The following is a 26,241-nucleotide window of genomic DNA, read 5'->3' on the forward strand; positions in this document are numbered from 1 at the left end:
TGTGGAGGCCAGACAGTGTCAGCGTATTCAGAAAGGAAGTGGATAAATCATGATAAGAAGTCCAGAAAGTGTCACTAGAAGGACTACACAGGCATGTACCCACTGGCATCCCAAATGCAGCAGCTATGGAGCTTAGGGAGCTTAGGGAGTAGAAGGGGGAAAAAATTGCAGTAAGTGGCCAGCATCCCGTCTCTCTCAATAGGGTCTCCTCCTAGCGCTGTCAGAAACGGTGTACTGTGCTGGGTGGGTCATGCATCTGAAAGAGTTGGGCATTTCTTACGGTAACTTTTTTGCTAATCGGAGCAGAAATATTTCTTCTGGGCAGCACAGATAGAAGTGCTAGTAATTCTGTGGAAGCTCTCCATGGTAATGCATGAGTCTAAAGTCCACATGAATCACAAGAGTTGGTCTTCCATCGTCATTACTTATTATTATTACTATTGAATTTACGCATTTTTTTTCTTTCCAAATCATTTTGCTTGTATGCCCCCCACCTTGTCCTCAAGTTCTCTGTAGGATTTCTACTTGTTTCAGCAGCAGTATTTGCAAGTGTATCCTGTTCCTGGATAGTAAGCTCTGCAAATGAGTTTTGTTTCATTGGGTTATTTCTTACAATAGAAGTTATTTTAAGTGTTTATTCAGTGGTGTGTGTTTTGTTTTTGAAATAGTTCGATGTGCAATGATTTCTCACCTGAAACCCTGTAGATTACAGGGTTGGAAACCCAGCCAAGGTTATTCTTGGTGAGTCTTGGTAAGCTAAGAGCTCAGACTCCGTCACAGGGGTAGTCTATAGATATTGCATGATGTTTCCTTCAACTTTGGTGTTTAATGTAAATTAGCTGTTATTTCCATAACTCTAAGAAAAATACTAATTCTACAACATAATATTTACACTTTTCAGCTTACAATTTCTATTTTATCTTTTTGTCATTTTGCAGTAGATTAATATTGCTATCTCTTTCGTGTTGTCACAGTAAAATATTTTAGTGCCAAAGAAGACTTCTTGAGCATCAGTGCTCAAAACTATTTCAAAATGCTCAAAAATAGTTATAACTAGGCTTTTTATTTACGATGTATTCTTTTACAGAGATATGGTTTCATATTAATCTTTATATTTCTTGTAGAATCTTTAGCATATAAGGAACCATTTAGAAAAAAAAATGAATTGTAAGCCTAGAAATCTTTATTTTTTTTCCTTCACATGTTGTTTTGGCACTTCATCTGTTGTGAGTCATCATTTCATTGGAACAGACACCTGCTGTGTTTTCATGAGTGATTACTCTGTTAAAGTTAACTTGGCAGATATTTTTTATAATTCTCTTTTTTGACATCATGTTTATATAGTGATTGTTTGCTGCCACTGAAATGGAAACAGTTGGGATATGGATATCATAAGCTAATATAATATTTTCCTTTGCAGGTTTCCAAACAAGAGCAGAAAAAAATGGACGTGTCTGATGGGGGAACAGTTGAGACTTCTTCACGTTACAGTGGAGCACAGGACAGTGGAATTGGCAGTGACAGCGTTAAGATCAGAATCGTTCAGATCGAGCAGCACAGTGGCACCAGCCAGCACCGCATTGCCCGTCCCTCCCGCCAGTCTTCCATTGTGAAGAACCTCAATTTCATCCCTTTTGACATTTTTGTTACAGCAAGCCGGATCTCCCTGATGACTTACTCATGCACTGCCCTACCTAAACCAAAATCACCACAGGAGCAGAAAGATGGTGAGAAAATAAGCAAAAGCTCCTTGAACCTTCCAGAAGCAGGCTCAGGTAGCAGCCATGATACCAAGAAGCCCAGTCAGCCAGGCATTTCCTCCGTCACAGCAGATGATCTTTTGAACAGCAACGTTCCCCCACCTACTGGAAGAAAAACAGGTCTTTTGTCACTGGAAAGTCTGCATGCTTCCACCAGGTCATCTGCTCGACAAGCCCTGGGTATAACTATTGTTCGGCAGCCCGGTCGCAGGGGAACTGGTGACATCGAGCTGCAACCATTTCTCTACCTCGTTGTGTCACAGCCCTCTGTGCTCCTCAGCTGCCACCACAGAAAGCAGAAGGTAGAAATATCAGTGTTTGATGCCGGTCTTAAGGGAGTAGCCTCAGACTACAAGTGTACAGGTAAGATCATTTAACATTCATTCCTGGGTATAAATGTCAAAATTATCACACTTCTGAAAGTTACTGGGGTGGTGGAAGAGAAAACAACTGGTGGACTTCTGGGACATCTTTAGAATTCAATTGGTAAATACTCATTTTTTAAGGATTACACACCACAGCTAAATCAATCGAGTGTGAAAAACGTTTGAAATTAATTAAGATCGAACCTTTCAGCAAACATTTCTTCATGTTCCTCAATATTACTTTCTCAGCGCCAGACTGTCATAGGGACTGTTCCATGACTTCAGCTTCTTAGTGTTTTCTGCAGAAGAGTAGTAAGACAAACAGATTTCTTTAAAAAAAAAAAAAAAAAAAAAAGGCATAAAAAAGCATTTCATAAGGCTGAGTATCACAGAATTTCCCCAAATTAAAATACTGATAAAATGTAAAGAAAGACATTTTAGAAGCACCTGGTGTTTTGATCATAATCTATAAGAAAATTATAGTGATCTTCCAAGGCATCTAATGATGTCATTTATTTTAAGTTTTCATTCAGCTGGGGTATAGGTTTTTAATGAATTTACTTCTTTTCTCTTTTAATTTAATATGCAGAGTTTATAATAAGAAAGACCAGAATAACTGTTTAGTGGGAAAATTCTGAACAATTATTTTTCTGTCTTATGTGTACTGATGAAGAGAGAAATCAAATGATTGCAATTAATTTGTCTGACAGCCAGTACTCAGTATAAGAATTTAATGAGATGCATCATTACTCTACAAACTGTTATGAAAAAAAAAAAACAAAACACACACACACAAAAAGTGTACCTGAGGATGCAGGAATTTGATCAAAAAATACCTAGAGAAGGTTTTCTTTGTGTTTTGTTTTGTTTTGTTCTTTTTTAAGTTGATTACTGAATGACAGTTGTAGATAAAAAACATCACTAGTTTTTTTCATGCCAGATTTCATACAGCACACCAGTTATATAAAGTATAATATCTTTTTTATGCAGCTATACTGAATCTCTACTGAGTGAGATTGTATAGATTGTATCTTTTGAAAATTGGGATTAAAGCCATGTGTTTGGACTAATAGATGCCATTAAAGACTAATAAATGCTATTTTTGATAAATCTTAACTTCTTCCAGAAATCTGAGCAATTGTGGAACTTTATTGGGATTAAACATTGAGGAAGAGTAGACAGCTGGAGAGAAAATACTTAAAATAGAGAGAAGAAAACATGGCAGAGAATGCATCTTTTATCAGTCCTCCATTTTCATCTTCCTTTGTTTTTGCTATCCTGTCTTGAGAGAAACATAGATGTGTCATGAGTTTGATTTACTTCAGATTCCCATCTTTATTTGTTAAATACCATATAAAAGATTATCATTGTAATAATTAATATGAAAAGAATTAGCAAATCAATTAACAGAGCAAAGCTTGAAGGGCAGTGGGAGTAGTTGTAAGTTTAAGATCACAACTTCATGAAGTCACTACTTCATTTTCATGTCTGAGACACTCAGATGTGTCCTTGTACGAGCTGCTGTTGCATTACCAATAAACTGGGCAAAGTTCTCGCCATTCTGCTGCTACTGTTAACTTCCAAAGCCTTTCGCTACCTTTGTACCTATGGGAGCTATAAAGCAATAAAGTCTTCCTACAAATTGAAGGTGGGTCAGAGAGCACAGAAGCATGGCAAGAAGTGTTAAGTGGTAAAGATGATAGAAACATACAGCCTGAGGGGTCCTAGCTCACCAGCTAGAGAGCTGGAAAGGCCTTCTTGGAGAACCAGAGATTAGGCCTACATGGGTCTCATCCTTTTCTTTGGCTTTTTGTCTTTGTATCGGGCAAAGGTGAAACAGTGTGGAGGTGGGAATCAGACACAATGTGAACGCAGAAGTTCTGGTCTCATCCTGCTGCTTTTGTGGGCAGTAATAAATACTTAACTCATGTATCAGGCAGGATCCTGTGCTTTCTGCCAAAGCATTATGCCTTTTTTTAATAGAGTTTGAGAGGTGGGTGCCAAAGTTCTAGTGCCTAAAAACACCACCCTTAATGTATTAGTAAGTTAATAAAACTAATCCACACTTAAACACTTAAAGTCATATGCTAATTTGCACAACAAAATAGGCAGTATAAAGTTTTTATTGCCTCTTGTTTAGGAAGACCTGCTGTGCTTGTGATTGCATCATTCAAGATTAATGTTGTCATACCATTGTGGTAACATGTAGCTTTGGAAACTTCTATTTTATATTTCTAGCACTTGTATTTGAGGCAAAACTGCAATTAACTATTTTTTATATATATAAGTGTGTGTATATATCTATATACATACACTGTATATTACATAGCATATAATACAACATCAGGAGCATTGCACTGCATTTTCTATGTTGCTGCAGTTGATTTCATCAATCACTCCAGTTTTTCATGACATTGTGACTATTTGCTGACAGTTTTATCTGAAAGAGATGTATCATCCAAATGAAGAATGATATAAAGTTCATTTGAAAGAAATAAGTTAGATTCTCTCCATCTGTACAATAGCTATGTCCTGTTGTGGTCTTTTTTTTCTCTGTATGTTAAGGACTGGAAGATGGGAAGAGGGCATAAATGATGTTTAATTTATAGGGAATGTTGCTAAAGAATATTTCCAGTTAAACTCTAAAAACCTTCCCTTCTTGTGTCTGTGTGTCAGCATGCCAACTAATTCTCAATTATCTACGATACAGTGGGGAGGAGGACACAAGCTAAATATGAGAGATATATTTAAACTAGGTTACCAGCAGAGGATATTCCCCCTTGAAAAACATTTTAACAGTGGGACTAAGCCTGATGAAAACATTGTGTGCATGACACCACAGGATGGAGATGGGCAACAGCACAGCCACAGATATAACACGGCAAATTTCATCACAACCTGCTGAAATCAAGACTCCTCTGGGCAGAAGAAAAAATATATGTCATTTGTTATGAAGTTTTATTGGTACTCCTGTGGGGGTGGTTTCTCATTACTTACACTAATGCGGTTAAGCTTACGTAGCTAACTGTATATGAGCTATGTAGATTAGATCCAAAATATGCTAATAAAAACTGTGACATTTCAAATCATCCTGTGCATGTAAATATACCATATATGCCACATAAGAACATTTTAGGACTATTCTAAAACATTTGGAAAATCATTTTGAATCAGTTTCGTTGAAGACACTACTATTAGTTCAACTGCCGTGGATTCAGGTCTTATGAAATGCAGTGCTATAATTCCTTACTGCTTTTCACCAAAGAGTCTGCATTTTTAAAACAATTCTCTCAAATCTTGCAAGGCAGAAGCAGTACAAGATTGTATTACGAAACAAGATCTTACTTTTTCATGGAAGGTAGGTCCAAGACTGCTTTGGAGTAAGGAAGAGTTGATAATAGTTTAGACCTACTTATGGCTTTTATCCCTTTATTGCCTTTTCCATGAGTGTAAGTCAACGAAGAATATTCTGGACCTTATAGCTATTTGGGTATTTGATGAAAGTCTGTTTTATAAAGCTTTGAATAAAATAGGGAAATTATCCTGTAAAGCTGCACCAACATGAAGTCTGAAAACAAAATAGGTAACAGTAGGTAACTGACAAAATGAAATTTGTGATAATTTACTACTTTGAACCACAATTTGGGATAAGGGTTTTGGGGGGGGGGGGGGGGGGGAGGCGTTTTTCTTAAAAAAAAAAAAAAAAAAAAAAAGATTTCAAGTTAATGGAGCTTAAAATTCAAGATTTTTACATTAAACTATCACTCTTTTATGTGTGAGAGGGTATTACCCAGTGGCTAAAACACTGAGCTTCTTCCAAAAAAAATTAGTTCCTCTGTTTGCTAGCTGTGTCTGGGGTTGTTTTTCACTAACTGAAAGATGAAACAAATAAGTACATGAGAAGAAAATTGGAGGAAATAGAATATTTAAAAGTTAAGTACTATTAGCATGTCAATTATCAGTTAACAGTAACACATTTCCAGCAGGCCTGGGTCTGTATCTGGGAGCATTTGCCTGCCTTGGAGCTAAAGACTAGTGGCTGTGCTTTCAATTTCCTCAGTATTTCTCTCAAAGCACATCCACTGGCAAGTCAGTCTGGAGGAGGAGGAAAGTTACTAGGTTGTTATAATGTTAGCTCTGTTTTATTATGGTTGTGCTAAGCTGCTTCATTTGTGTTTTAAATTATTTTTGTACTCGCACAGCTTGATTATGATTATGGTACTTAGTGCCAGGTATAGGAACTTCAAATCAAAGTAAATAAATTAATGGGATAAATATTAAACCCTCAATAAATGCCATTAAAAAGACTAGCTGTTCCCTGAGTTGACTTGTAAGATCCTTTGTAGGTAGCCCAAAAGATACTATAAAACAACCCTTTTTATGCATTGCTCATCCTACGTTTTAAAAAAATGGCATCTGCTAGCCGTTAGTTTTTGCTAACAGAGCGTTGGCCATTTCCACTTAAATAAAAGTGGGTGCAATTGTTTTTAATGTAATCTCATAAGCTGCTTTTATAAATATTTTTTTAAACTTTTATTTGCTTTGTTTCAGGTAATGTAATCCAGATACAAAATTGCCTCATTTCCTGAGCATTGTGCTCTGGGCATTCTTGAAAAATCTTTTTTCTATTTGTTTGTTTGTTTATTTTCAAAGAGGAGGTTGTGCTGCTTGGCCATTTTAAAGGAGAGAAATTTCCAAATAAATATGTGTTATGCATGGAATTTCTTCAACTTCCTCCAGTGAAGCATTTGCAAAAAAAATAGCCATTGTGAGGCTGTCCAAAATTATCCTCTCTCTTTTTTTGCCTTTAATTTTATTTTTTTTTTACACCCACGCCTTTGATGGCAGGGGGTCCATGAAGAGCAGATGCAGTAGCTAAGACCACATGTAACCTCTGATCTAATGAAAAAGCCCAGGCTGAATGGAGAGAAACACAGGCTGGATCTGGCAGGAAGTCTCATTCACTGCCTCTCTGTCAGCTTGGGCTTCCTCCGAAGCAGAAAGAGGATTTAAAGCTGTTTCTTAGCACAGCATTGAGGGACTTGTGCTGGAGTATCACCTGTTCCCTCCCCTCTGAGTGTGTTTATGTTCCGGTGCATCAGCATCCAGGGTCATAAAGGTGTGCAGCCCCCACCAGTAAAGATGAACTGGCCTAGGGGTGTGCAGTGCATGCCTTGGGTTACTGCAAATGCTCATTTAGGAACTTCCTGACACAGCACTTGTGAGTACGCTCACAGAAATGTTTTCCCATTTAAGTTCACTAAATTCCAATAGAAACCATTTTTAAAATAACACCAAACGTCCCACTTCAGAGCTGGAAATGCGGGGAAGATTGCAGCATCGTACTGGCTTGCAAAATTGACTGCAAACCAAGCCATGATTCATCCATTGAAATAAAAGCCTGTTGGAGATCTCATTTGGCCTGGGTGAGGTTCCAGCTGGAGGGACCAAGTCGCTCGGTAGCCCGGTCCCCCTGCTAACGCCTGCCTTGGGCTGTTCCCCCAGGGTGCCCTGGCTGTCAGGTACAAACAGGGTCAAAAAACACATTTTGAAAAATGAAAATCTTTGAGATGTGAAATTTCTCCTGCCTCCATCCTCTCCTTTCCCCCCTCAGAAGTTTGGGCTTTGCCATCTCCTATTAACATGAGAATGAGTGGGAGGTAACTGCAATCAAAACTTGCAAATCCAAATCGAGTTTAGGAAGTTACTTCATAAACTCTGAATCTTGGAGACAAGATCTGGAACTTACCAGGACTAAAAGTGGCTTTGAATATTTGGTGGATTCAAAAATAGCCAGAGATATATATATTTTTTTTCATTTCAATTGTAATAATCATAATAAAGGAAAACAATGTGGAAGTATTCAAGGTCTCGCAGCTTTTCAGTCTTACAGATTTTAAATTACACTCTTGGTTGTTGATCTGTGATGGTTGTCCCACCATTTTTCTTTTGCTGCCCCAGACAAATTTTTCACATCATGCGGAGGACAGAATTTCTGGCCGTCTTCACCGCTCTTCACTTTTCAAGCCTTTCTTTTCTCTCTCTTGGCTTGCTGCGGAGTAATTCTAGCCTCTCCTTTTGCTTATATATGCATCCCTTGGGTTTTCTCCAGCATTTTCTTTATACAAATAACTGCAAATTTAAGTGTTGATTTTTGGGAGAATCATAGAAAATGGAAATGGAAATGACCTATTATAATACATTATTCAGACCGGTTCCCTGCTGATGCATAATTGTTCCCTGTTGTATATTTTATAGTGTTCTGTCAAGTGTATTTTTAAACATTTTGAACATTTCCATCGTTTCCTTGAGGGAGAAGAGTCCTTTTCCTAATAGGAATCCTTATTCCCCATCAGGAATTTCTTACTTTTCTGCCTAAATTTTCTTTTTTTTTTTTTTTTTCATTCTATTGCTTCTCTGGTGATTCCTCTGCAAAGTGGCATAGGAATTTATTTATTTGTTTATATTGTTCTATTCTTTTCCTGATCCTTAATCCTATGAAAACATGTATGCTGTTTTCTACCTTAGAATTTTTTATTTTTTTTAATCAGGATACACATATTTTACTCTTTTGACCTTCAGTGTAAATGAAGTTGTCCTACCCAGATACATTTAGTAGATCCTCGTTGGAGCTTCGTTCAAGTTTTTGAGATAAGCACTTGTATAGACAGTTTTGAAACCTCTGGAATTTAGCTTTCTTCTTATTGTATAAAAACTTATACCCTGGCCCCTGAGGATTATTATCTCAGATGCTGAACTATGACAATGCAGCTATCCTGCTGCCAGAATTATCTGTTCACCATGGTTCCACACAAAATAAAAAATAAAAATAATTATTAAAAAAAAAAAAAGCTTGAACTCTTTAAGGCCAGTGCTGTGTTAAAGGTAATACGTTTTGTTGGACTTGAGCTAATTTTGTGTGTTGAGGTGTCTTTGTATTGTGTTCCTAATGCATAAATTCTGAGGTCTTTCATGTGTCCCAGTCCTGATATATCCCACATAGTGAAGGGGTGATGATGGTGCTGCACACCTTGGAGACATGACAGAGCAAAATAATCTTCCAAGAGCCCAATGGCTCCTTTACTTATTTATTTTTTGATTCTGTGCTTACATGCTGCAATACATGCAACCCTGCAGTACAGTGCCCTGAGGCTGTTATTTGTATAGCTAATGCCTTATGTCATGCAAGGATTTTCTGCTATGTAAGTTCCTTTCATTAAATAAATTTTCATCTTTGAACAACTACAACTGTGAAATGATTATTAGCTGTTTTATAATGTAAACATGTCTTAGGACAGTAGGAATATCTGTAAGTATACTCTGAAAAAGCAATGTTTGAATAAATTTACTGGAATTTCTTAATTTCTACTGGTTGATCTAGGTTGTTATATAAAGTATGGCACAATATCGTTCAGACATGAGACAAAGTAATAGCATACTGAAATATTTTACTCCATATTAGCAAACCTCAATGTTTACATTAATATTTCTGAAGGAACAATAAATAAAATAAAAAGATGAATTTAAGTGATCTAGCGATGTGCATTGCACAGTGTCATTTTTACAATGCTGTATGTTCTGAAAAGCATTAGTATATTGTTTATGATGAGCTACAAGTGCAAAACAAAATAGATCCAAGTCTGAGATTCTTGTTCAGCACAACTACAAAACTATATTTTGAAGAAAAAATATGCGTACCTCAGTGGTAAAAATTTTTATTATTATTTTCAGTATGCTGGGCAAAATCCAGACACAGGAAAAAGAAATTCCCTAAAGCAGTTACTACAGAAAAGAGAGTATGCCATACAATTCTGGTTAGTGTAATTAAAGAAAAGGACTGAGAACCATAAAAATGTAGAAATTCACATGGAAAATATACAAATCTGTTGTATGCAGTGACAGCTCTTAAATAACTGTTGAGAGCTGACTTTATAAATGTATAGTGGGAATAAAGGGAAGGAAAGGCTGTAATGTATATGCCATGCAGTACAAATACTGCTGTAAAGTCATTGCCTGAAAATTGATCAAATAAAAACAGAAGAATGTGCTAACTTTTGATCTTTTCCATATAGATCTAAAGTCATGATCAATTGGTTTCAGTAGGTTCTTTGAAATCACATAAGGGTTCGTATGTGCCAAGTTTTATATGAATCACATGATAAGGTCAAGAAATACAAATTCCAAAGCTGACTTTATATACCCAGCCCACATATGACTGTGATACCACGATACCATATGTTGAGTATAATAGCGGGTATGTAAATACTGTTCTTGAAAGGAATCCATTCTGTAACAGTTAGTTAAATAAAACAATTCTAACAATTTTTAATTGACTGAAAATGGGAGAGATGAACTTTAATCAAGAAAATCTTAAATCTTTAAGGTGAGGCAGGTATTTGATAATTTAAGTAGCATTCTTGATGCTAAAGAATAATGCAGTATTTAGAATTTAAGATGTGTAGTACCAGAATTCAGGACTACTGTAACAAAGGTCACAAGTTGCTAAAGAATAAAAAGCCTATCTTCAGCACTGTTTTTGCCATCTGTGATACGCAGAAAATAAAGAAAGGAATACCACTTGGAGGAAATTAATTTTCATGTACTTATGTGATATTACGGTCTGATCAAAGGAATACCATTCAAGATGCTATCCAAGAATAGCTACTGGTTTTAGAAGCTAAACATGCTGTGTGAGTGAAACCCTGAAGAGAATGACATAACTGCAATATCATTGTGCTTTGTCCTTGAGATCTGTTAGCATTCTGATCTCTTAAACTTTATCTTGCTGTTATTATTTTCTTAAGCGGTAATGAAAATACAGTCTGGAAAGTGATTTTGGATTGCTGATTCTCTTCAAAGTAGTACTGCTAAAAGATCAGTTTAAGTGCTATTAAAAGTTGTCTTGTGATGGGTGATATCTTTTACTCATATTTCTCTTGGTATTTTTGCAATTTTTCTTCATTTTGTGTGATACTGGATTTGCTCTCTTGCATATGTATGCATGCGTTGTTAAACACATGCACTGTCTATGTCAGCACAAATGCTGTGTGTAACAGTATTAAGAATTTTATCTACTGTGTATACATTTTAAACTTCTCAGCTTTACTTAATGACTTTATGTAGCATTTTGTTATGTGTCTTATTCCTGGAATATCATTAATGAATATGATCATTATCACCTATAGATCCTGGAAAGACGCTACCAGAAGCTCTGGATTATTGCAAGATTTGGTTGCAAACAGTAGCAGGAGAAGTAGATGCTAAAAGTGGTATTCCCCCTCCTCTTATCACGGTACAAATTAAAGACTTCCTTAATGGACCAGGTAAGCATTGACTTTAAGCTCCATTTTCATAACATAATTTATTTACAGATATGCACGTGAATACACACAGATCATCATCAGAAAAATGTTGTATTCCTTGCTGATGAATGTGAAAATTTCCTCCCATTGTTACCCTGAACTGAAATCACAGTTGAGGAATGGTCAGTCCTAGGTCAGTCACAGGTTTAAGGCCTGGTTATTTATTTTCTTTTCAAGGTCATTATAGAAGTTTTACCCCTCTAGAAGCCTGAGTTTGGCAAATTTCCAATAAAATGTAAACCTGCTTCTAGCTCTTGAACAACTGAGATTTTAAAATTTATTGAAGTATGTTTATAAAAGCTGACTTTTAAATTGGTTTTGGAGATTTTAATGATCTGCCTTCTCTTGTGTTCTTTGGAATCTGGATACCTGGCACTACAAATCCATACAATCTAAATTGCTAACACTGCAAACATGAAAATAATATTTATATTGCGTTTCTTTAATACAGAATACAAGTGGTGTAGTATGACGGTTCATTAGGATTTAGTTAAAAAGATTTAAGTGACTTGAAGTCTGACTCCTGAAGAATCACAGACTCCTGCAAATTAAACTGTTATGTATTATCTATGTTGTGAATTATGTATTTATAACTACAGTACTATGTAGAATATAATTAAGGTTGTATTGAAAGTTAGAAAATAGACCTACATTTACCTATGCCATCATAATTCAGCTCCCTTTTGCGTTCTTACTATAGTTTGTTGAATTGTGTAACTTTCTTCATAAATATATTTTCTTTACTCAGCACAGAATGAGCTGTTATCAGTCATTTAGTGAGCAACTCTTCCATGTTGGGTTTTTCTATTAATCCTGGTACACGTTTATACAGTCTAACACGTTATGTGAAGCTAGCTCTACAAAATAATTACATATTTCCTCTGCATTGCTTACAGCTTTAAGATCTGAGCACTACAGACAAATTCATTTAGTTGCACAACCCTCCTGTGGGTGATGGCGTAGTATGCCCTTGCCATTTCACAGGAGGTAACTGAGGTGAAGGTTTTTTTTCATTACATGAATGTTGCCAATTTAAAACTGACAATTTTATGTCCAAGTTAATTAAAAATACAGGAGTTTAGGTGTTGGAAGCACAGTTCCTATGGTCTTTGGGTGAAACAGTTACCATTTCTGCATATCAGCCCTCAGGTTATCAAACTAAACTACCAGAGAATGAGAGATGATGTGTATTTACCAGATGATTACGAATATTTCATTAGGTAACTTGAAAATCCATTTTTTTTACATGCAGACAGGTAAGAGTCTTGAAAGAATAAAGTTCACAACCTCATCATTGCCACTTTTTTCATTTTCTATGCTGCTTTAACGGCATTCCTTTAAAACAAGATTTTAAAACCACCTGACAATGCAGTTTTTCTTATATTGATCACTGTTTGGCTTCATTAATAGGGTTTTGAACCTTCAGACCTTCTGCATATTTTACTGCCATTTGAGCTAAAAGATTAATAATAGTAATAGTTGATTTTCAGTCTAAGCATGATCAGCATAAGAGGGGGAGACACTATCAGTGGGCTTTACAGATACCTGATAAGAGCAGAGGAATGTGGGGAGTCAAGATTTTTGAGCTCCATTGGAAAGCCAAAAGGAAAATGTATTCTCTCTTGACACTACAATATTTTGGTCACTGCTGCCAGTTTTGTTTTCTTTTATCCTCATTTTTTCCAATTTTTTGATTTACTAGTCCTCTCTCCCCATATCTCTGGCAGGTTCCCACATTCCCAGATCCCTTGTCTTTCCGTTCCCGTTTCTTAAGGTTCTTATTGCAGTTTCCTGGCCCAGCATTTATATTTAATTTATTAAATGCCTGAAGGTGTTTCCCTGACACATTCGTTCTAGTAGGACAGCTTTCTAACTAAACTAACAAACAAGGAAGTTGGTACCAGCTTGCAAAGTACATGTTCACGAGTGGTCTCGGTTTCTACCCCATTCTCAACAATTCAGTCAGATCCTGAATCAATGTTAAATCTCTCCCCTCCGTGGTATTTGGCAAAATAGGGAACCGAAAAAAAAAAAAAAAAAAAAAAAAAAAACCACAAAAATTAACTCATCATAAAATCCAGTCTATTTATTCTTGCAAGGCACATAAAACCTCAGAGCTTTCATCCAGAATCTCTTCTTAGCCAAAAGGCATTCTTTTTATCATCTATTTGCTGCTAATTGGAACTATCGTTAAACATGACTCAACAGTAATTACTCTGAATTTTAATAAAGTATTTTACCAGGGTAATATAATAGAACAGCTCTGCATTCCTCTGCAGATTTTTCTCATCTCAGTTGTGGCCAGTATGAGATACTCTTCAACTAGGCTAACCTTTACCAAGAGCCATTCCAAGGGTGTTTTGTTGAATTACTAGTGAAAGACACTTTCCACATGCGATGGCATCAGAATAGCACAATCAAAGGGGTTATGAAAGCTTGACAACTCCTGAGCAGACTACTGGAAAACAAGTTACTAACTCTACTTGAAGGGGAAAAAGTTCTCTAACCACAACTTCTTGGGTGAGGTAGCTTGGCGTACAGAGCGTGGGTCTGGAGAAGGTATCTGCATCACCAGGCCCTAACTAAGCCTGCAGGTGTTCATTAAGGACAGGAACCTCAGCAAAATGTTTGTAAGATCACCAGACAACCTTAATTATGATGTCTCCCATCACAAATACCTAAATTGATTAAATAAATACACAGATGAAATATGCTTCATGCCTCAAAGGCCTAGGGATTTTTTAGTGAACATTTGGCAAATAGCGGTGCCACTAATGAGTATTTTCTAAGGACATATTGTATATTTTCATGTTGATTTATATATGTGCATTTCATAAATCCAATAAGTTAATTTTTTAATGTACTGAAGGCAATGTGTGCTAGTAGATGCTTGTTGTTTGGGCACAGGTGATCTGCTTTTCAGAAGACTCCTACAAGCTGTGCATATACAGACAAAAATCTGGATGTAGCAGTTGCGATAAATGCAGTTTTCTCTATAGATTTTAAGTGTTCAGAGTTCAGCTGTTCAATTGCAATGCCATAATTCTTAAGAAGAATTTTGTTGGCGTGCTGAAGTTAAGTTTCAGATAGAGCAATCAAACATGGCTGTGGTTTATGATGCAAACTACTATACTATACAAGCAGTTAAAAAGAAAAATCTGCAAATGGTTCCCAGTGTTTGCTGTCTTAGGTGAAAACTGTACTCCTTGTAAATAGTTTGTCAGCTGAAGTAGATAAGTAGATAGTGTTCCACAGAAAAATTGTATACTTTCACCACACAGGAAACCAGGTTGTCAGTCTGTATTAACTTGGAGATCAAAAAACTACAGCAAGTAGCTAAACTTGGAAACCACTAATTAAATGAGAATAACAGGATACATTAATGCGCTTCTTGCCACATGAGTTGATTATTTTGTACATTTTTGGCAACTAAAGAAAAATGATATTTCTTCCAGATTTAAGGTAATAGGATCCTAGGAGAAATAAGCATTCATCATCAGGCCTGTGGGAACAGACCTCAACCCTAACCCCACAATGTATTAAAGGACTATTCTTTCTCTTTCTACAGTAACTAATTATTTAGAATTTTTTAAATGCCATTTACATCAGTTTACATGACCTTCTCTCTTTTATATTCAGCTCGTACATTTAATTCTTGTCTAATACACGTAAGTGAACTATTTATTGCTTCAGCATCAGGTATTATTCGTTAGGCGGGGAAAAATTATGACCATCTTGTTTTAATAGTCTTTTTTAAATTTATCGAACTATGCTTTCTTAACTGCAAAGGCTGTCTTTTTGATGTATTCTTTTTGCATGTAAATGATGTAAAATATTTAATCAGTTTGTGAAGTACAACTTCATACAAAATACATATAATAATAAAACGTTAAAAATATAAACGTTCATCCCAAAGATCTCTTCCCCAAGCGTTTTCTTGGGAAGAAGTTAGGCTCGATGTGAAATAACTAAGATCCTTGATGTTTGCCTTTGGAAATAATTTGTACAGAGCAGACTATGTGGGCAAATGAAGACATTTCCCACTGAATGATAAAATAAGAAAAAACAAGAAAAGGTGGGGTTGGGAGCTGCTCCTCCAGACACCCCTGGCACTGCTGGGATGCTGTGAGGAGGAGCACGGCACTAGGCCTCGCCATAGGCAGGGAGAGCACCAAACAAAGCTGCACCTCACGCTCTCCCTGGCTTTTTTCCCTGTTTCCAAAGGCAACAATTGTCTCCATTAGCAAGGTCAGTGGTTTGGAGAAACCTGGAAAATAGCAGCTACCAGAAACCCACTAGAATAATATCTCCAGCAGGTGATAGATTAGTTGGAACAAATTGGAACCATTGCACTTCAGCAATCCTGGTTTCTTTCAAGCTGTTTTAAAAATGTCGTCATTTTAATACACAATATCAGCCCTGCGGAGCAGTCCACAGCAGGTTAATTTGAATCATATGATGTATCACTGCCCTCAGCTGACATGAGCCCCGTTCCATGTGTGAAGCCATAATAAATCCATTCCCAACCGAGGCAAATTCCCTGTGAGAAGGTGAACTAATCCAGGCCTCACACTGGCATGTTAGCCCTCCGTAATTGAAAGCAGGGCCACCTGTTCCCAGCACAGTTAGCCTATAGAGAGAAAATTAGCATTAGATCAGATACTTAATATATTGAAAAATCATTCATACTACTTGCAAGTTCAGCTGTGGGCTGCTTAGCATGACATCATATATAAACCTAGGAATGTGCCCACTTGATCCCAGTTTAACAGTTTTGTTAACCATGGTGTTTGTTAACTTTGAAATGAGAATTTTTTGATTTAATGAGAGCTGACACGTGAGAAGGGGAACTAGCCAGGGTGCAGACTTTTCTAATTAACTCTGGGTCATTTGCAAAACTTTTGAGCTTTCTAGTAGGTTTTTTTTTCCCCTTTACTCTTTTACAAACAAGTTTTTAAAGCACTGACACTATAGCCATGAAATGATATTTATTTGATTAAGAGGGCAAGCAGAAATATTCCAAACAGGTGTACCAGCCTGTAGGTACTGCTTTGTTTTTAACAAGTCTATACTCTGTAATATCAGCGTAATAATGTGTAAAATTAGCAAAGCACCTTCCTAACAGCAGTGTTTGCAATATTTATTTTAAATGAAATTTAGTTTCTTAAGTTCGCAAATATTGAAATGAAAACTGGACATTTAGGCATGTGGATAAGTTTGAAAATATATTCTTGGTAACTTTTACAGTGTATTGGCATTTCTTTAAAACTTATTTCAAACTTTGCTCAAATTTCTAGACTCCCTTTAGTTTTTTCTTCGTGTATGTCTTACTCTAACAGTATTATTCGGCAGCTAAAGCAGATAATAATGAGCATTTAGGTGTTGTTGTTTTTTTTTTCCTCAAACATGCTCAGTCATCTGGAACAATTTATTTCTTCTCACTGTGCTTCAACTTGACTGACTGTCATCTGAGAGAGTTAATGTTTCTCTTAGGGTTTTCTTATCATGGTAGTGCCTCCAAATGCCCATAGTATAACTTTTGGCCTCACCACACAACCCTTGACACATGTCTGTAATCTATTTGGTAGTTGCACAGTTGCTTCATTTCAGTCAGCAACCTATAAATAGCAGTAATCCTCCATCCTTTATCGCTGGTAACTTTGGTCTTCTAGTCTGAAAACAATTTATTTCGGTTCAGTTGTGACAATTAAAAATAATAATAATAAATAAATAAATATATATATATATATCACTCTGAGCCTTGTCTAAGACCTCAAACCCAGGCAATGGTTAGAGCTGGTAACGTCACCTTCGCATAATATCAGTGATATACTAGGTTGTGGTAGTAGGAGTTGTTACCACAGGCGAGCACCCCAGATGGCTCAAGTTTATTAAGCTCCCTGAAGGTTTCTGTTTGCCATATTGGCCTTAGAGAGCTTCTTCTGAAGGGCTGCAGCATAAAAATTACAGTAGGTAGAAATACTGAGCAGTGACTACCAGTTTCTTCCAGACTAACTGGCATCTGTCTCACAGAAGCAGAATACAAGATGGACTGCAGATGGCCTCTGAAGCCTTGTCTCAAGTTTCTTCTTTCTTTTTCCTTGATCCAAATTGGGAATGATGAATTAGAAGATAAAAACAATTCTTTTGGATTCTTCTTGCTTTTCAATTTCTTTTAATTTGTTTCTCTTTTGATGCCTAACCAGGGACAATTGAGAACAGTACATCTAGTCTTTTTCTTACATGTCTCTCTCTTTCCGTATTTTTATAAACTTAATTCTTGCAATTCAGCCATTTCCCTGTTACTGAAGGGCCACCCTGACTCCAAATCAGAATCAGGGCTCAATACTACCTTTACCTTCCTCAGATTTCCTCTGTTCCTTTGACTTCTTACATCAGAATGGGTGGCTTCCAGAGAAAGGATATTACTGGTGGTAAAATGTTTCATGCCTGTTGTCTCCTCTCCTGTTTAGAACTAGGAAATTCAGTCGTCCTGAGATTACAGCAAATAGTATTTTCTTCTATTTTTTTTTATGTCCTGTATTTTATAGCCTTCTTGGGGTAAAGGAGAGAGAGACTTGTGTCCAGCCAAAGAGAGAAAGATCTGGCCTTTTCCATATTGGCCATGAGAAATGAAAGATCCGTTACAGAATGAGGTGTATGAGAAGTTAACAAATTCTTGGAAAATGCCTTATTTTACTCTCTCATAGTTCAAAATTTCTCAAAGTCTGTGAAAAGACCCCAGTCTTATAAATAGAACCTATAAATAATTTTCATGAAGTTTACTTTCTGATTTTTCAGATTACGAGTATCCTATGGTAGTTTATTAGTCATAGAAATAGTAACCTGGTGCACATTAGGTTATGGCATATATTAGAATAAGCCCACTGACTTCAATAAGAGCTGTTACTGACCTAAAGCAACTTGCTGGGAGCTCTGTTATTTTTGTGTTGCTTATTCATCCTTAGTTCACCAAATAAAAAGTCCTTTGGAGTAATATCATTATCCCAAGTTCACAGAATAAAATTTTATCTTCACGGTACAAATCTGAATGTTACAGAGAACAAGGATAAAATACTCATAACCCTGATTTATTTTTTTTTTTATCTGAAGCTATAAGTAATAAAATGACAAAGAAAGAAATTGTTTCAGACAGAAATTTCAGAGTGCTGCTTATAGGTTTTCTTTTATAGATGTTATGATTTTGTTCAAACAGGCCATATTGAATCCATTGGGTTTTTTGTAATAGATTTCAAAATACATAATAAATGTAAGTAATATGATGACTAATGGGTCAAGTGAAGTTGGAACTTTTTAAATGAGAAAATAGCTGGAAACAGTTTTCAGGAAACTATTCCAGTTGATTTTTGGTCCCCCACAAGGTGTACATTAACATAAACTCCGTAGAATCGCCTCTGGGACCTGAATTCCCTCTCTGATTTCATTATTGCAATGTGATTCTTTTCCTTTCGCTGTTAAGTCATCTCCTGGTGTGGTGGGAGCATATAATAAGTGTAATTTATTTATATTTATCTAATCTCCTTTTAACTCAATAGTTATTTCATCATTCTGTTTCCTAGTAGCTGTTCAGAAAGTTGTGAAGGGTAATTAGAAACTAATAATTGACAGGCATGGATTTACTTGGTAATCTAAAGAGGTGTAGTGAAGAAATTGAGAGCGAGAAAGAAAAATACAAATTCTACACTCAAATGGTAATCTGTAATTAAAAAATACATTGTTTTGATATCATCTAGTTCAGCTTGATTTAAACATAAGTAAGTCACTTGAACATAGTGTATTTACAATCACAGTAATTAAACTATTATTTATTTGCTGTAAATAAGTAACACCTGGCAAAATCAAGTATTGCTATTTTGCCTTAAATCTTAAATGTCGGAGCATAATTGTGGTAGCCATTCACTGGTAGGCAAAGGAGAGAATTGTTGCAATGTAATTGAGGAGTTAAAGGAGACTTTGAGCTACTTTTTGCCCTGTCTGGATTCTGATGCAATTTTGGACAATTGAAAGAGTTGCTTGAATTGTGGGAACCTGCGCTTTCCTACTAGTAAGGAATGTGCAGCCTTGTGTGGCATGCTTCCCAAGGTGTTTAACATCATCTAAAAATACTGTTATTGTTGGAGTTTGCACCTTGGGAATTTTTTTTCCAGCTGCATCTAGGTGACCCTTTACATTGTAACATCTCTTTTTAGCCCATTTTGAATAGCTGGAGAAGCTGCTGAACATCCATCTTCATCAACTGCTATAAATAGCTCTTCATATTTCATCAGTTTTCACTGTTGCTGTCCATCACTTAAATGTGTTTTTCTTAGAGGGAATGTTAAAGTTTCTTTTACAGGGCTAAGTATAAAGTGTAAAACAGGACAAAGACTAAAAACATGTTGATTGCTCAATTGGATTTTTATTTTTCTAACGTTTTACTTAAAATGCCAAAGAATCTCCTTACATAATCTTTCCCCAGTTGTAAAAATAACCTATGTCATTATGAGATAGTTAAAATATTTGCAGCGAAGGTTCCAAAGTTACATTTTCTGCAATTATGCTTCTGGCTGCCACCACTTTCTGTCGGGGCTGATTCACTGGATAATAATAACTTAATGCAAACCTTTGTCAAGATATCAGTCATGACAGCATTTTTGCTGTGTGACGTGCGGTTTCCAAGCACAAAACAGGGAAGCCATGTGCATTTCTCTGGTGTTCTAGTATCTTTTTCTTTTTTTACTGCCCTCTTGGAGGGGTTCTGCATTTATGAAAACATTTATTAACAGCACTGATTACACAGCCCAGCACCGCCAGTGCCATGCGCAATCCAGCACAGAGCATCACCAGCACCCCGTTTCTTCTCTGCCCTGGCCTGACAAAACCTCAGAGAGAGCTAAAGCTCTCATATTCAGCTCCTTTTCAGGTTTTGCTCAATCACTTTATTCTCTGGCTTTAGCTTTACACCTGTCCTAACAAACTTACGTCAAAGTGGTTTTCAGGTTTTAAGGGGGTTTTGGGGTGTTGTTTTTTTTTTTTTCTTTTCTGGGCTGGAAAGCATAGCGATAAAACGGACTAAGAAGGTAGATGTGAAAGCTGTCACACCAAGCAAGAAGGGTCCTTTCCTTATATTCATTACTTAATTATGTAGCAAAGCCAAAAAAATAATAATTCTATTTTAATCCTTTATTACTGCTTAACTAAAAAAGACAATTAAGTTGATGAGGGACATTTTTTGAAAGTGCCTTAGTGCTTCGGGGACCCAAATCCTACTGTGTGTGACTTGGATTTCAAACTTGGGTCATTTTTAAAACCGCTGCTTTTTTTTTCCTTTTTTTTTATTTTTTATTTTAACAATTCATTAGAATAACTCTCCATCTGGGTATAAGTGAATATTGTAACGTCCCATGGGTCTATCTATACTTCTTTAATAGCTTTCCTTTCCTCCATTCAAAGGGAAGAGAGGACCAATGATTATGTGCAAAGGCAGGCATGCCTTGGGGTATTTTTTAGTGCCAAGAAGGGTAGGGATATTTTAAAAAGTGTTATAACATACTTCTTCCCTTCCTTTATTTATAAAAGTGGTACATACATGTTTTGAAAAAATCTTCAAGTCTGTCATGTATGGCTTTGGGTGCTTAAAAATCTTGCCCTTTTCTGATGTTTGGCTTTGATATTTGCCTTTCTATTAGGCCCATGTGTTTGGTAGTGTTTAACACAGTTTCTAGTCCATCATGAAAGTCTTTAACATTAGAGAAAGTATTTCCAGAAACCTAATAGTTAAAATTGAAAGTTACAATTAAACTAGATTTCAGTCTTAAATCTCAGTTATCGTTGCCTTGTGGAGTACTACTGAGGCATTTCTGAGAACATTATTTTTGTGTTTCTATTCAGGTGTAGCAAATCTTGCAGGGCAAATTCCTCTCTTCTTTGTAGAAAAAGGGCTAGTTTAAAATTTGCACTTATCTGTTCAGATACCAAAGTATCTAACTGCAATTTTCACACATATACACATATCCCACCCTCCAGATATTTTGGGGAGTCAGAGGAGAGCTTCGCCATGTGCCTGGCACTCTAGGATGTCACTATGAGGTTGTGTTTAAGAACAGATCCAAATCTCTGCTCCTGTATTGTGGTAAAAGTTTCTGATTTACCAAAAGATGGGAGAATCAAGTTTCTCAGTTTGCATCTGTGTAGAATGTGATCCTGGACAACTTGAAACTAGGTCCTAATTTTGGTGAAATATCCCTTAATCCGTGTGAAACCTTCAACAAACAGTGTTTCCATTTTATATTTCTAGTGTAACTTGGAACTAAGTAGCAATGTTTTCTCTGAACACTTTAATATAGTTTAGTTATATGTGCACAATTTTCATCCTGTTTTGTTCCTGGAGGGGAGGGAGGCAAGAATGAAAGAGCGTAGAGCTTTTCCCCCTTCTATCTCATTACTAGGTGAAAGTTTAATTTGAAACGAAAAATTTTAGCTAAGAAAAGCTGGATTCCTGTAATGAAATGTAATTTACTGATAAAGAGGCAGGTAGCACAGAAGTAAGTTTCAGCTTCATAAAATCCTGCTTCCCATCTGCAAAATAATCTTGGGAATTGCAACATCTGAGCTACAAGAAATACCACTGTTACCAATGTTGTTCATAATACTTCTAAAATTTCTCTGAGGTTTTTAGCAGTCTCAGAAGTACCAAAATCCTTTTCTAAGGGGACAAAGAATGCGTGATTCTATGATTTATATATATATATTAGATTATTTCTAATTTTTTATTTAATATTAGATTATTTCTAATATATTGCATATTAGATATATCTCCCTGGGAAAAAAAAAAAAAAACACTAAACATACCTCAGAATTTATTTTTTATTTTATTTTATACTCCAACATGGTAATACATTGAAAAATACTACTTATAAGTTGTGTAAGAAGCAAAAGAATATACATGTTATTCACTCATTTAAATGTGTTGAAAATGTTCACTGTTGGCTTTGGAGTTAAGTCAAATAGTTCTACTGTATGGAAAACTGAAGAGAATGTGAAGTATATTTTCATTTTGACACAAAAGGGCTATGTATTTACCCTCCTACACACTCAAATGAAGTGTATACCTTTCAGATAGCCATGGTGGTCCCTGGCAAGAAATAAGAAAAAAAGATTTAGGTTGAGACACTTTTATTCCTTCAGAATTCTAAATAATTGCTTATAGTACATTTCATGGTGCATTAATTCAGATTTATTCATAAAAATATTGCTTTGTTATATTTATCATTGATTCAGTCCCTTTAATGAAACATAGTAGAAATAATGTTTTCTTCACTAAAAGCCTATCATTTTTCCATTTCTTGAATAATTGCACTATAACTTCTAATACTTCTTTCTCCACTTCTCTCCTACAGCTGACATCAATGTGGATATATCAAAACCTTTGAAAGCAAATCTGAGTTTTGTCAGACTTGATCAAATAAACCAGTTTTTGACAAAAATCATGACCATGAATGATAATGAGCCCAGGAAGGAGGCTGCTCCATCAGCTGGCATTCATCCAGATGGGGCCGGCACATCAGTAACCAAACACTCCAGTACAAAGGACTTGCTACCTGCAGCACACACCAATGCTGCACAGAAGGTTTTGGTACAAGAAAACTTGTGGCAAGCTCTGTCCTGCTTCCAGAAAATTTCCATTCACACTGTCCAAATGGTTGTTTCTATGGAAACCATCCCACATCCAAGTAAACCGTGTTTGCTAGCCTCTTTATCAAACCTCAGTGGAAGCCTGAATGTTAGAAGTGGCCATAAAACTACAGGTAAGAGTTTCTGAAAATTAGAATTGCTGCTGATTTGTTCAAGCGGTGGTCCAGTAACCATTTTAAAGCATGGGACATCAAGGGGAACTCCTGCAGCTGACATAGTAAAACCACGGCAGAAAATAGCAAAACCACAATTGACTCCATTACCTGACTTTTCCTTTCAGTAGCACCCAAGAGTGCAAAATTTTGTAGTTAATATCCACTGGACTGTGATTACTAATTTATTGACAGAATTCTGGATGGAATAATGGTTACAAAAAACGTGATTCTGGGATTCTGGCTATGCAGCTCATAATTCAAAGGACAACATTTTGACAGTTTTCACTCAGTAACTACATTTTCTTGCTAGGACCCTATATTTATGTCTTTAAAAAAAAAAAAAAAAAAAAAAAGGAAGAAAAAAGCATTCAGAGTCCTGACATATGTTGCTATGTAAATATTGGATTCTACCATTATTCTGCTCCAGGCTTCTGAAGTTTTAAATTGTAACATGCTTCCAGCTGAGAGTCTCGCAAAGAAAATGAGGGTGCCTGTCCCAAAAATTGGTTTCATTGCTGCAAAAATGTGAGGAAATTTTACACCTTGGGTGGAATTAACAGAATGCCAGAGACTCGTTTAAAATCAAGACATTTTGAATATCTTCATAAATGGCTTTATTAGTCTTTTGATATAATTAATAAGATGGTACATTTGCATGATCTGGAGTTGAGCCAGATGTAGGTATTTGGCAGAGTCACTTGAGAGATAAAATGGTCTGTAGCCGAGAGGAGCGAGTCCCAGGCCAAGCTAGGTGGTGATTTATTTCTTTTTCATCAGAAGTATTTCTCCTCGGGCCAGCAAGTTGCAGTACTTCTTTATTGTTTTAAAAGTTAAAAATGAAAAATTTAAGGTTCGTAGGACATGAAAGCCTGCGAAAGTGCTGGAGCCTAAAACTCCTGATTTATCCATAAATAAACAGCAGTGCAGGCAGGAACAGTGACTGCATTCCCACGCTTTTCCAATCATATCGCAATCCTGGCATAGAAAGCACTGCAACGGAGTAAGGGGTCTTTTAATGTCCTTTAAATAGTTCTAGACTTCTTTGTGTGTTATAATCCTCTTTCCTTCCATCACTTCCCCTCTATCATTTATACATTATCCGTCCCATGGTACATTATGGTGTCCACAGCAAGCTTCAATATATCAAAGCCGAGCCTGTTCCGTCACTGCACTATAAAGCAATTTGGCAAACTCAGCAGAGTGTATCACTTACCCTGGAATTTTTCATCCTCCCAGAAGGAGGACTTACCTTGCCGTGTGCATTAAAGCCTCAGAAACGCTCTGTTACGAAGCTCTAATTCTTAATTCTTCTGGCAGTCCGAGGAAAAGGATCTTTATTTTCTCGTGTCACAAACCATGCGTGAATCTTCAGCATGTTTGTAGTCTGGCAAGCAGCGTTAAATAAAGCAATAGTGATGCTGAATCTAGTGAAAACAGAAGTTAGTTCTTCTATATGAAGAACAGCCATAACAAGACAATAAATAGATATCAACAGACTCTTTTCACATTTTCTGCAGTTAAAGTTGCTCTATCTTTGCTTTATAAAAAGATAAATACATGTGTGACATTTTGCATGCAAGTGTGACTGTACAAGACATTTTCCTGTTTCAAGAAGTACAAAAGGCACACTTCCACAAAGCTGACTGAAACTATAAAAAAATATTTGTTTAATAAATTGTTTGTTTTCATTTAAAGTTATCAATTTGAAATTAATGAAAAGTAAAAAAAAAAGGAAAAGAAACCAAAATGAAAAATATAAATTCAAGAAACAAATTACTCTGTGTGGAGAAAATGCTATTATAGCCTTGTGTTGAATTAGTTAAAAGAATACCAAAGTTACTAACTAGATTTGTTTTATTATTGCAAAGAAATTATGCAAGTTAACTCAATTTAAACAACAACAAAAAAGTGTAGTAGCTGTGTCTTGGGAGCAAGGAGCATTTAAATACATCAATTCTTCACTACTTTTCCTTTTACAGAACATTTTATAGATACACCTTTTGAGCTGAACAGGGTTAATGTCAGATTTTTTTTTTACAGGATGAAACTAATACACAAATACTTCACCCTGTCTTTGATTTTACAGTCAAGTAACTATTGTGACCATCTGCAGCAGCTGCATTTTACGAATTATTTGCTGAACCAAACTAAGCACAATGACAAAAGTAGTCATCTCAGATGTACTGTTAAAACAGAGAAAGAAAAAGGAGCATTGCTTGCCTTTTGTACAGTATGGCCATCTGCTGTACAGATGTTATTATATAGAATGACTTCAGATACAATAATTGTAGAAAATTTTCATTAAAACCTCAACAATTTGCACTTGTTTACTTGAATCTGCATAACTCCCCAGTGAGACAACACAATACGCTTGGGGTTTCTTTGGTTCTCACTAGCTTTCTCTTTGATCCTTTTTGATGTGCTGAATTTAATAAACATAGTTAAAAACACTGTTCAAAAACATCATGGAAAAAACTACAAAGGAACAATTACAGCAGTAGAAACTACTCTAATCCCTTACTTACGCAAGCTATTTTTAGTGAAATATGTTTTTTTACACATTTTATGTGGCAGTGTTTTATAAACAGTGTAAACGACCCCTTTTCCAGATGAGTTTTAATGCAGGAGATGAAGTTGGTTTGTAAGGAATCCTATTTGCTAGGAATTATTTAGAAAAAAACTCATAAGAATGTATTGTCGGCATTTTTACTCCCTTATAGGGGGAAAACAAAAGTGCGTGACCTTGTGTAATGCTTTGATTTTTTTAGTTGAAATTAAGAAAAAAGCTTGCCATATAGTTTTTTCTTAATTATCAGTTTTCCCTCTAGACTTTCGTGGCTTAATGATAGAAGATAAAGGCCTTCTGTTTTATTTTTTCTTTTTAATCTTTTCTATGAAAGTAAGA

General features: G+C 36.0%; 1 protein-coding gene across 1 annotated transcript in view; it reads left to right on the forward strand.

The window, feature by feature from the left end:
* Positions 1 to 26,241, forward strand: part of VPS13B (vacuolar protein sorting 13 homolog B) — a 459,490-nt gene that overhangs the window by 337,647 nt on the left and 95,602 nt on the right. Inside the window, 3 exon segments of the mRNA XM_032182423.1 lie at positions 1,421 to 2,123; positions 11,311 to 11,448; positions 22,887 to 23,294. Coding sequence (XP_032038314.1) covers positions 1,421 to 2,123; positions 11,311 to 11,448; positions 22,887 to 23,294 — 1,249 coding nt within the window.

Source organism: Aythya fuligula, chromosome 2 (assembly GCF_009819795.1).
Source record: "Aythya fuligula isolate bAytFul2 chromosome 2, bAytFul2.pri, whole genome shotgun sequence".
In the NCBI taxonomy this organism is placed as follows: Eukaryota; Metazoa; Chordata; class Aves; order Anseriformes; family Anatidae; genus Aythya; species Aythya fuligula.